Source organism: Carassius carassius, chromosome 31, assembly GCF_963082965.1.
Source record: "Carassius carassius chromosome 31, fCarCar2.1, whole genome shotgun sequence".
NCBI classification, from domain to species: domain Eukaryota; kingdom Metazoa; phylum Chordata; class Actinopteri; order Cypriniformes; family Cyprinidae; genus Carassius; species Carassius carassius.
This window is the reverse complement of record NC_081785.1, coordinates 5284773-5296379: the sequence shown is the minus strand read 5'-3', so window position 1 is coordinate 5296379 and position 11607 is coordinate 5284773. Positions and strand designations below refer to the sequence as shown.

Sequence of the window (11607 nt, the reverse complement as noted above, 5' to 3'; positions counted from 1 at the left end):
CCTCCACTTGCTCCTTGATGGAATGCAGTTTGGGAAAGAGAGCTTGCCCACCCTCATTGGCCCCCCTCCTCTACCCAAAATGCCCCCAAACCCCCTCCCACCCTCCCCTTCCTTGACCACTTAATAGTATCTACACTCACACTCTTAGTCAGACAGAGATAGACGGAGACAGACACACTCCAGTGGCAGCAGACAGCTCCCCAGTGCCTGGACTACCCGGCTCCTCCAATTCATCAAACCCAGCCTCAGAGCTCCATGAGGAGGTTCATCAGTATGGTGCTACGCAGCCTGGTCAGCACCTCCAAGGCCAGGCCCTGGCTGCAGAAGAAGGCACAGGTGCAGGGGAAGGAAGACCAAAAACACAAGGTGCCACACAGGGCGACTAAGGTGAAAGTCCAGAGGGCTTAGGACAAGCAATATAAGGGCAGATGAGGAGACAATGAGGATAGAAGTTTAGGCACTTGTGTACAGCTTAAAATAGCGGGACATGTCTGGGGCATGGCAGATTCCAGAAGATTGACATTTGTTTTTACGTGCATGTGTAAGTGAGGAGTGTTAAATGGAGTCTTGCTATAGTTGGAATGGATCGCGGATATGTTAAATCAAAGATTGCTATTTCAAGCACATGCCTGTGGAGTGCTGGGATAAATTTGTAGTTTATTTCTTGCATGCAAGCTTTTCTAGTTTGTGGAAGTGCTGTTGATTAGGAGAAAAGTATTATCTTAAAATATATATATATATGTTGAGAGAATTCCACTTAAAATTTAAGACTAAGATGAGTATGGGATATATTTCCTCTATCCATTATAAGTATATCATTTCTATGTTTTTATTTGTTTATTTATGCAAATTGATGGACACGATTAAATTATTTTCTGTGTTTATTTAAATAGAATCTGGAACTTTCATTCAGTAAAAGATGACATTACATTGCAGTGTTTCCCAGGACTCACAGACTATCATTAGTTAATACACAAGCTAACATGAACTAACAATGACCATAATGCTTTTTACTACATGTATTCATCTTTGGTATTGTTAGATATTAAAAATGCAATAACTAATATTAACAGATACAACTTTTGATTTTCAAAATTGATTGGTTAATGTTGGTATAAAGGCTGTAGAAGTATTGTTCATTGTTAACTGACATTAACGAACCAGTTAACTTATGAGGGCACAGTTCACCTTCAGTTGCTGGTCCCCATCGATTTGCATAGTGTATTTTTTCTCCATACTTTAGAAGTCAATGGGAACCAGCAACTGAAGGTGAACTATCCCTTTAAAATAAAACATTACTTGTCAATTAGCTTTTTTAAATTATTATTTAAAGGGATAGTTCACCAAGAAATGAAAAATCTTCCATCATTTAAGCACAGTCATCTAATTCCAAACCTGTTTTTCTGTGGAACACAAAATAAGATATTTTGAGAAATGTCTCAGTGTTTTTTTTTGTTTTTTTTTTAGAAACACCCTAACCCTAACCATATACAATCTATATGTATATGTAGTTTTAGACACCAAACTTTAATTGCACGGACTAAAACTTAATAATATCCCCTTTTGTGTTCTTAAAACTAAAGTCATGTTTTAAATGTCATAAGGGTGAGTAAATGATGGCAGAATTAAATTTTTTTATGAACTATTCTTTTCATTCTAATTGATTTACACTGTTTTTCTTTGGTCATGGCTTTGGTCCAATAAGTGAATTGTTCAGATGGTGTGTGAGCACGATTTGACTTTTTTTTTTTTTTTTTGGCCCTGTGCTATTTTGATATGAAACCCCATGACAATAAAATTCCAGACAGCTGCCCAGGTCTGGATTATCCTCTGGTCTTCACAGATCACGGCAGCATTTCTCTTTCTGGATTAGTTTGGCTTCAGCCAGCGAAACAGTTTCCTTCGCTCTCTGTAGCCACACACTCTCATGTTTGCACCCCCTCATAATCAGATTATTATAACTCTGCCCTGTAATCCAACCCTCACAGAATTCCTCTTTCAATCTGCTGCTTGCTTGTTTGGAGGGATTGTGTTACACTTTAGGAGTAAAGCCTGCCCTGGGTTGGAATTTGATTCAGATGGATTTATAAGATATACAGTGTTTACATTTTCAAGTGAAGTGAAGGACACATCAATGTGTTTACATTTTATTGGTGACTGATGTAATAAAACACACACATTGCCCAAATGCCTGGTATACCTAAAGAGATTTATTTATTACAGTCATTCTTACTGTACTCCAAAGTAAATCCAAAATGACAGATTTATGTTTTTCAAAATATATATTTTTAAATATATTTATAAATGCCATTTAACCAAGAACCTAAAGTTTGTATTTTTTTTTTTATCTTGATCAAAGTTTTGGGCAATTCTTAATTCAGGTTTCCTGATTTTATGATGATATTTCACTGGATTAAATGTAGATTTAATAACTTATAGATTGATATGTGTGTATGACGTAGACTTTGGTGCCTTTCTTGAAGGTTTCTTTCCGAAATCTCCTTAGATATTTTCCATTTTGTGTGTGGTTAAAGTCCTTGCCAATATGTTTTGGTACGTGGGAGATAATAGGTCAGGCATAATGATTACTTTTTCTTGGCAGCATGTAGAATAAACATGCAATTCCCTTGATTTCGGCTCAACTTTTGAATGTCTTTTATTTCGCTCTCATCTGTCTTTGCAATTGGCACTCATTTGATGAGATGGCTGTGGTGCAGACCACTGGGAAAATTAACGTAAACAGTTCAAGAATTATGACAAGGCAAGAGAGATTAAAGAGAAGCCCACACAGTCAAAAATGTGAGGCTGGAAGTTCACTCAAAGAAAGATGTTGTTCTTTCCTCTTTACAGATGATTCTGACTGTATTCCTGAGTGATAATCAACAGTTGCTGACCGAGGTGCCCATTACCCCAGAGACGCTCTGTAAGGATGTGGTGGAGTTCTGTAAGGAGGCTGGGGAGAGCGGCTGCCACCTTGCTGAGGTCTGGAGAGGAAAAGGTACGAGTCTGTTGGCATATACACTACCGCTCAAACGTTTGGGATCATTAAGATGTTTTTTAAAGGAAAAGAAAGTGTTTTATTCAGCAAGGATGCACATCTTAACATTTATAATGTTACAAAAGATTTATATTTCAAATAAATGCAGTTCTTTTGAACTTTCTATTGATCAAAGAATCCTGAAATAAATAATGCATTACAGTAAAAAATGTGAAGCACTGATACTACTAATAATAAATCTTTCTTGAGCAGCAAATTAGCATATTAAAAGGATTTCTGAAGGATCATGTGACAGCTTTACCATCACAGGAATAAATTATACTTTATAATGTGTTAAAGTTTAATAATATTTCAACACACACACACACACACACACACATATATATATATATATATATATATATATATATATATATATATAAACCCTATTTTTGTTGATTTTGGATTGGTGAGCATGAGAGACATCTTTAAAAACATTGAAAAATCTAACCCAACCCAAACGTTTGAATGGTAGTATATTTGAACTTGAAGTTGTAATATAAAGTCTATGTGGCTTTGATTAAATTTAGACAATATAAACTCTATTATTTAGCTTGTATGGTTGACCTATTCTTGCAGAGCAACATTTCTAATTTATAAGTTTTTTCTAGGTTAGGTTAAGTTTTTCATCTTATATTTATATTTTATTTAATTTCAGCTTTCTTTCAATATGTTTAATAGTTTTAGTTTTACAGAACAGTAACAACTTTAAGCGATCCATCTGAGTCTTTGAGTAGTGTTGATTCAACAAATTACTCAGTAATGTAAAATCATATAGTGCTTTCTAGTCTAGTCTCATGAGTCAGCATTGTTTTCAACTCTTTTGAACATCAAGGACTGTTCTCTCGTCAGTGGATACAGACACATGGTATATGTACAGTGCAGCCAGATTTCTACATTCTCTGCTCAATATGGCTGACAGATACATATGTATTGCTTAGCTCTTTTACATCACTAAATAGCACTGGATAGAAACGTTCATGGACCAGATCCCACAGAGAAAGCAAAACTGTCCATCACATAACAATGACGTCCTTGTCAGAGTTTTTCCTAGACAGTGGGTGGTAGAATGTGTGTCAGAACGTCTCAGGGCCTGGGCCGCAGCCTCTAGGTTTGTTTACATGGCTCCTGCGGGCCTGTTATTCTAGTGTCCCACACATGGCACGTGGCCTGCACTGTCAAAGACAGTAAAGATAGCCTTTAGCAAGGATAGCCAGACCTTTTTCATATGGACGTGCCACCGGGGCTATTATGAAATAGAAAGGACATTTTCCTTTTTAAGTTTTCATACTATGTGGATTAGATTAAAATAGATAAGTATTATAACAGTTTTGACATTGACATCCTCTGTGATATGCATAGAGTCCAGGGTTTTATAACCTGACTGTAACAAATAGTGTCTGTGTTCTTATTCTCAGAGAGAGCAATCCCTTTTGATCAGCTGATGTTTGAGCACCTACAGAAATGGGGTCAGAGGAGACAGGAAGTGAAGTTTTACCTTCGGCATGTGGAGTCTCCCATCCCTAACATTTCTCAAGGTGGGTAAAAGTAATGAAAGTCTGGCCACGACAACGACAGGACATTTTGTCAGTTGTGTTTAACTACTGTTCAAAATGTTGTTGTTGTTTAGATTTTTTCATGTTTTTGAAAGAAGTCTCTTATGCTCTCTCACATGATCTTTTGGGAATTATTTAATGTCACAGGAGTTTTGCTTTGTAAAATGTGTTTTCATGATTCATGAGAAATTATAATATGATTCATTTAATGCATCTTTAAAAAAGTATTAATTTCTTTCCTTCTTTCTTTCTTTTCTTTCTTTTTTTTTAAATCTTACTTACCGGATGTAGTGTAAGATCACCTTCAGAGACACTTGTTAACTAAGATTAACCAAGATAAATTTATTAAAGGGAATGAATCACTAATCATTTGTTAATTTGGATGAATTGTACAGATGAACTGATTCCATAAAATCAAAGTTTAGGGGAGCTTGTTTGCTTATTGCCTATTAACTATAAGCCATTTTAGGTTCATGATTCATTTCTAGTGTTCAAATCTAGTGATCTAGAGATGGATTCTTTCAGTTCTTTTAAATGAGAATCCTGTTAGCATTGGGCTTTGCAGAGTTTTTCCTCCGCAGTTATCTGCAGTTACATTACTAATCATTTTGTGTGTAATTGGTCTCCTGCCTTCTTGAACTCATATCTGCACCTGAGACAGACCACAGCTCTATCAGACTAGAGAAGACTTGTCTGACCACCACAAGAGAGATATGCAGACTTTGAATTTTAAAATGACAGAATGCATAACTAATACTGATCATACATAGGGCTTTAATGATTTGAACTAGGGCTGCAGAATTTGTAAAAAAATATTTGCTTTTCTGCTAAATATATTATGATATGTAAATATGATTAATGAATGATTGGAGTGATTTTGTGAGCATCTGCACAGAAAATAAAAATAATTTTCTTAAAAAGCTATATGTATATATAATTTTTATTTCAGTTTTAGTTATCTTAGTACATCAAGTTAAACTAAATTAAAGTGTTGCCTTGGTTGAAATGAAAAGCTTATATAATATATATAAAATATTATGCCAGTGAAAATGTATAGCAAATTTTTAGTTAAAATTTTAGTTTTAGTTAATTATAATAACCCTGAAAATTACAATAATATTTATATTCTGAAATTCTTAAACTAACAAGCTATCTATATAGCTATCAAGCTATATATATATATATATACACATTAAATATATATATATATATATATATATATATATTTAATGTGTGTGTGTGTGTGTGTATGTATGTATATATATATATATATATATATATATATATATATATATATATTAGTTTTTGCATGGAACGGAGCACATTCAAATGTGAAAATGTAAAATTCTAGTTCATTGTATCAGTACGTTCTAAATTAGTCTGTGAGAGCAGAGGGCGGTCAGTGGGATTGTGTACAGGCCTATCAGAGGAGCGAGGTCCATGAAGGTCTAGGTATTTCCAGAGCCTCTGACCGGATTACACATAATAACACAGCCCTGGATTTAGAGAATCAAGCTCCTGCTTATTTATAGATGGCACATTTGAGAGTGCTGGTGAAACAAAGGCTCACAAAAGAGAAATGACTGAAGGTTGGTAAATGTGTTAAACAACCCACTGTCCCGGCACAGAGTAATCAGGGTAAATATGCCAGTCAAAATTCCACTGCTGGATCATATGCTCATTAGATTCAAAGGTACCACTTTTCCTTCCTTTCTTTTCCATTCTAGCCATACGTGTGACTGGTGTTTTATTATTTTATGTTTTGTCAATATAAAAATGCCCCTTTGTCCAGTGGCACTGATTTTGTTTCCCCACAGCGGTGAGTTTTTAAGCTCTGCAACCATCTTGACATTGTTGGAGTAGAGGGGGGAAGATGTAATCTTGTTTTATTTCCAGCAGGAAGTCAAACTTCAGAGCAGGCCGACAGGAAGAGCAAGGGGAACTCGGAGAAGCCTTGCGAGAATGGGGTACGTTCACATTCATGCTGTTCTCCGTCACACACTGCTTCTGGACTGTTTAAGACTCGTAATGAGGGCTTGTCGTAATTACAGTGAAACTGTGTTGCCAAAACAAGTTCAGCACTTAAACTTAAGTCAGCAGTGCTCTACTTTTCGTGCAGTAAATGTGTGTGGTTTTATTAATGTAGCAAGCCATAAAATCATACTTTTAATGTAAAGCTGCTCTTGTTTTTGGAGTGACAGATTAGAAATGACTTAAAAAGCCCTTTTATCAGTCGGCAATTTTTGTGTATTCATCGTCTTCTTGGCCCACTTTTCCTTAATTTGAGCTTTAATTAAATTATCTTTGGGCCTGTACACTTGACAACATAATAGATTTTGGATGTATCCTCTGTCATATTGTCCTTGATATTGAAAGTGCAGAAAACGTACAGTTAGGTATTTCTGTACATACTTGAATAGACATAAAACTTCTTATAAAATTAGTATGTAATAATAATATACGATACTTGTCTTCTGGTTTGCTAAGAGAAATCTTTCATGATTCTTGAGTCATCTATGAGAAAATTGGAGATATCGGTTATTATAACTGAGTGCCGCCATTTTGCGTATATGAAAACGCACTTAAACATGACGAATGTCATTTGTTTTCACATATCTTATTTCTGATTGCATGGGTAAGAAGGGAGTCTTTTTCTCACACAAAGCTACATATGGCTTCAGAACAGTGTTATTTTAGTATTATTTATGCACTACTATAGTTTTTATTAATATTTATGTTTTATTAGTTTATATTTTAACTATAAAAAATAAAATTAAAAGAAGAGTAATAGTTAAGCATTGCTTCAGAAGACTTGAAATATTTCTTTTTTGGTGCTTTTTTATTTTTTGGGGGGAGATGGACAGGCCCTAGTTAGACTGTACACTCTTACTGTATGGAAAAACAGTGTTCCACAGAAGGAAGAAAATTGTACAGGTTTGGAACAGTAAATGATGAAAGTATTTCAATTTGAACTGTTTCTTTTAAAAATCAGTTCTGACTGTAGTTATGCTCCAGTTGGAAGTTAGAAGTTGGAAGCTTCGCAGCAGGGAGCTTGTGTGCAATGTGCTGATAAGCTCCAGTCCCCCACCGAAGTCATTTGCAGTGGATTGGTTCATGTGGCGGACACAGGACGTTTTAGAGAAACAGAATACACCAGGTTCCCTGTTTCCCAAAAGATCACTCAATTACATAGCGCTGCTTAGTTTCTGTATGCTTTCTATTCCACTCTGTATGTCTTTGATACTGATCATGCAGAAAAAAAGAGGTAGTGTTCTCTTTTTCCGAGCTCAAATATGGACATCTACATTCCTCTGCCAGCATCAATGTCAGTATGTTAAGAAAAAGGAAATTGATGTCTAGGTACAGTATATATTCCAGATCTCCAGACTGATTAACATTCCACAAGACTGTAATCATAAAACCCATAAAGCTGCACAGCTATTGAACAGGTGCTCATTGGGCCCTTCCCAGCGTCACCAGTTATATTCTAAATGAGTGACACGCTCACTGATCTGTGGCCCTCCCCACGTCCCATTATGCAGCTGTTATAACAGATAATCCAGGCAGTGGGGGCATCTCTTTCAGGCCGTATCATGTGATGATATTTTAATTACATCCGGCCAATAAACTGGCCTGATTGTATTACTCTAAAACTGTCAGCATAATATGCAAGTCTGCAAGTGTGTTCCACTTTAAACCAGGTCAAAGGGCCAGAAGGCCAAAATATGAGCTATGTGTTCACCACACCAAAAATCTCTTTCTGCCCCTGATATTTCATCAGAGCAGCTGAGAATGATACTTTACATTGTACATTTGATGGTAATGTATTATCTTTATATATTGTTTCTGGGTCTAAATACATCAGATTTATTCAGGATGATTTAAGTCATTATTAAATTAAATTCAATTTTATTTGTATAGCGCTTTTTATGATACAAATAAAAAGAAAATAGATTCTATAATTCTATAATATTTAGAAGTAGCTTATCAGTGGTGACTGAAATGTACAGAAAAATTAATTGACGATGTTATCAAACGGACGATGAACATTATTAACAGCAATTATTGTATGATGCAATCGAACTTATAGCAAAATTTGGTAGTTCTTTATGTTGTTTCAGGGTTGGGATCATCTGAGGTCCTCTGAGGGGTTGGCATCATCTCTTCTCAGGTGTTCTGGATCCAGACTGCAGCTTGTTTAAATCCTAGATTACCACGGGATGTCAATCCAGTGGCAAAACAGAGAAACAAATAGAGGCATAATTAGCATAGCTGCTGCTCCAACCAAGTAGAATTAATTTGTTTAACCCAAACTATAAAGAATAATAATGTGCATTTGATCAGATATAACTGCGGTACAAGATTATGAGATACATTATTCGAATGCTTGGCCAAAGAGATGTGTCTTTAATCTAGATTTAAACAGAGAGAGTGAGTCTGAACCCAGAATGTTATCAGGAAGGCTATTCCAGAGCTTGGGAGCCAAATGCGAAAAAGCTGTACCTTCTTTAGTGGACTTTTGTATCCTAGGAACTACCAAAAGTCCAGTGTTTTGTGACCTTAGGGAGCGTGATGGATTGTAGCGTGGTAGAAGACTAGTTAGATATGCAGGAGCTAAACCATTAAGGGCCTTATAGTAAGTTATATTAGTTAAGTAAGTAATAATAATTTGTAACTGATATGGAACTAAATAGGTAGCCAGTGCAGAAACTGTAAAGTTGGGGTAATATGATCATATTTTCTTGACCTGGTAAGGACTCTAGCCGCTGCATTTTGGACTACCTGTAGCTTGTTTATTGAAGATGCAGGACAATAGTCCAGTCTAGAGGTCATGAATGCATGAACTAGCTTTTCTGCATCAGAAACAGGTAACATGTTTCGTAGCTTGGCAAAGTTTCAAAGATGGAAAAATGCTGTTTTTGTAACATGGGAAATATGGTTTTCAAAAGACAAGTTGCTGTCCAATATAACACCCATATTTTCTATAGAGAAAGTAACAGTACATCTGTCTAGTTGCAAATTGTAAATTGTGTGTACTGTTTTTTGGTCCAGTAAGTAATATATCTGTCTTATCCGAATTTAATAGGAGAACATTTTTTGTCATCCAATCTTTTACATTTTTAACACACTCTGGTAGCTTAGATAATTTAGAAGTTTCATCTGGTCTCGTTGAGATATATAGTTGAGTATCATCAGCATAACAGTGGAAACAAATCCCACATTTTCTAATAATATTACCAAGGGGCAACGTGTATATTGAAAATAGCAGAGGACCTAGGACATATCCTTGTGGCACTCCATATTTTACTGGTGATAAATGAGATGACTCCCCATTTAAATAAACAAAGTTGTACATGTCAACATGTGTTGTTTGCCCATCTGAATGCTTTTTTTTAAGCTCAGATGGATGTTAGATGAATGTACACTTCAGTTTTTTTTAAAGACATGTTTTATCTTCAAGGCTGCATTTATATGACCAAAAATAAATAAATAAATAGTGATAAATTATTATTTAGCAGCCATTACTCACAATTTCATATTATTATCAATGTTGAAAACAGTTTTTCTGCTTAATATTTTTGAAGAAACTGATGCATATTTTTTTAGTTTAAAAGAAATAGGGTTTATTTGAAGTAGAATTTTTTGTAAAAAATATCAAATCTTTACTGTAACTTTTTTTATTAATTTAATGCAACCTTGATAAATAAATAAATTAATTTAAATTAAAAAAGTATTACCAACCCCAAACTTTTAAATGGTAGTATATGCTGTTAAGTGTCAAAAATGTCAGATTTTCCTTTAAACTGTGTTTAATTTATGCCTTTATGTGTTTAATATCCCCTGATGCATATTGCACAAAAAGTTGCTTTATGTAACTGTGACGAGTGGGGTGGGGCCGAGAGCTGTGGGGACGGGGCGAGGCCGGTGGAGTGATTAGAGATGAGCGACACCTGCTCGACCCACCAGTCAAAGTAACTTAGTGTATACTTAGTGCATACTTAGTGCATAACAAAGTGCATACTTAGTGACAAAAAAAACAAAAAGTTTGTTTTGAGACAGAGAATTACATATTTTTGGTCAGATATAAATCTATAAACATTTTGTGAAATTGTTTAACCACTTTTGCTGAGATCATTATTTACCACAACACTATTAAAATTATTTTTTAAAGCTATTTAGTTTCCATTCTTAAGTGGCATGTAAAAGCAAAACAGTCTCTGGTTGGTGTCTTTACTTTAAGTCAGACTAAGTGGGCGATTCTTGGCCAGAATAAGCAGCAATCTGGACAAAAGTATTATGCTGTGATTTAAAAGTCTGGCTATGGAATGATATAAAGAGATCTTTCATCAGGCACATTGTGGTTTTCAGGCCTAGCCTGTCTGGAAGCTGACCTTATCCCACTCTGATATCACTATCATTGACCTTCAATCTCTATTTTTCTGCCTCTAGATGCTCCTATAACATTTAATGTGATGATGCTTAGAGTTACCATTTGGGTTGCACTGCACCTCCTGCAGCCAGCAGATAAATCTTTATTAGATAATCAAAATTCACTGTAAAATGTGATTAGAAGTTCTGCAAGAATGCAGAAGCTTCGTCCGTGAATGCTTAGCCCATGAAAGTTCCCAAAGATCTGTGCATGTTGTCCCTGAGGGCGCTTTGCATAGTAATGAAAGAGCAATTTGTTTCTTGCCTAAATGCAGTAGGAAAAGGAAACAAATGCTGTGAATTAAAGTGTCATTGCATTTGAAGACAGCACTGTGAATTCTTCTAATTCTCATTTAGCACTTCGCATGACATTTAGTAATTCTTAACGGTTTTCCTTTAGGACCCAGATTTTACATTAGACATCGTGTTGTGAACAAAATCAGAACTGAAATCATCATTTCAAACAAAACACATCCTTGAAATCAAATATTTAAATTGTTTATTATAGTATCATTGATACTGATTTGTTCAGTGGTGATTATGCTAAATCTCTAAATGCATATTGTTCAGTGTGTACACTGAAGT

At 35.3% G+C, this 11607-nt stretch overlaps 1 protein-coding gene across 8 annotated transcripts in view; it reads left to right on the top strand.

Moving 5' to 3' along the window:
- The window catches only part of LOC132111391 (apoptosis-stimulating of p53 protein 1-like), a 33406-nt gene that overhangs the window by 5136 nt on the left and 16663 nt on the right, over positions 1–11607 (top strand). For 2 of the 8 annotated variants that reach the window (XM_059518640.1, XM_059518634.1), the window contains exons 1-4: positions 129–387; positions 2851–2998; positions 4456–4575; positions 6490–6560. In XM_059518640.1, coding sequence (XP_059374623.1) covers positions 256–387; positions 2851–2998; positions 4456–4575; positions 6490–6560 — 471 coding nt within the window. In that variant the 5' untranslated portion in view covers positions 129–255. Of the gene's footprint in view, positions 1–128; positions 388–2850; positions 2999–4455; positions 4576–6127; positions 6287–6489; positions 6561–11607 lie in introns of those variants that run through there. The other 6 variants (XM_059518639.1, XM_059518638.1, XM_059518637.1 and 3 more) reach the window with 5 other exon arrangements.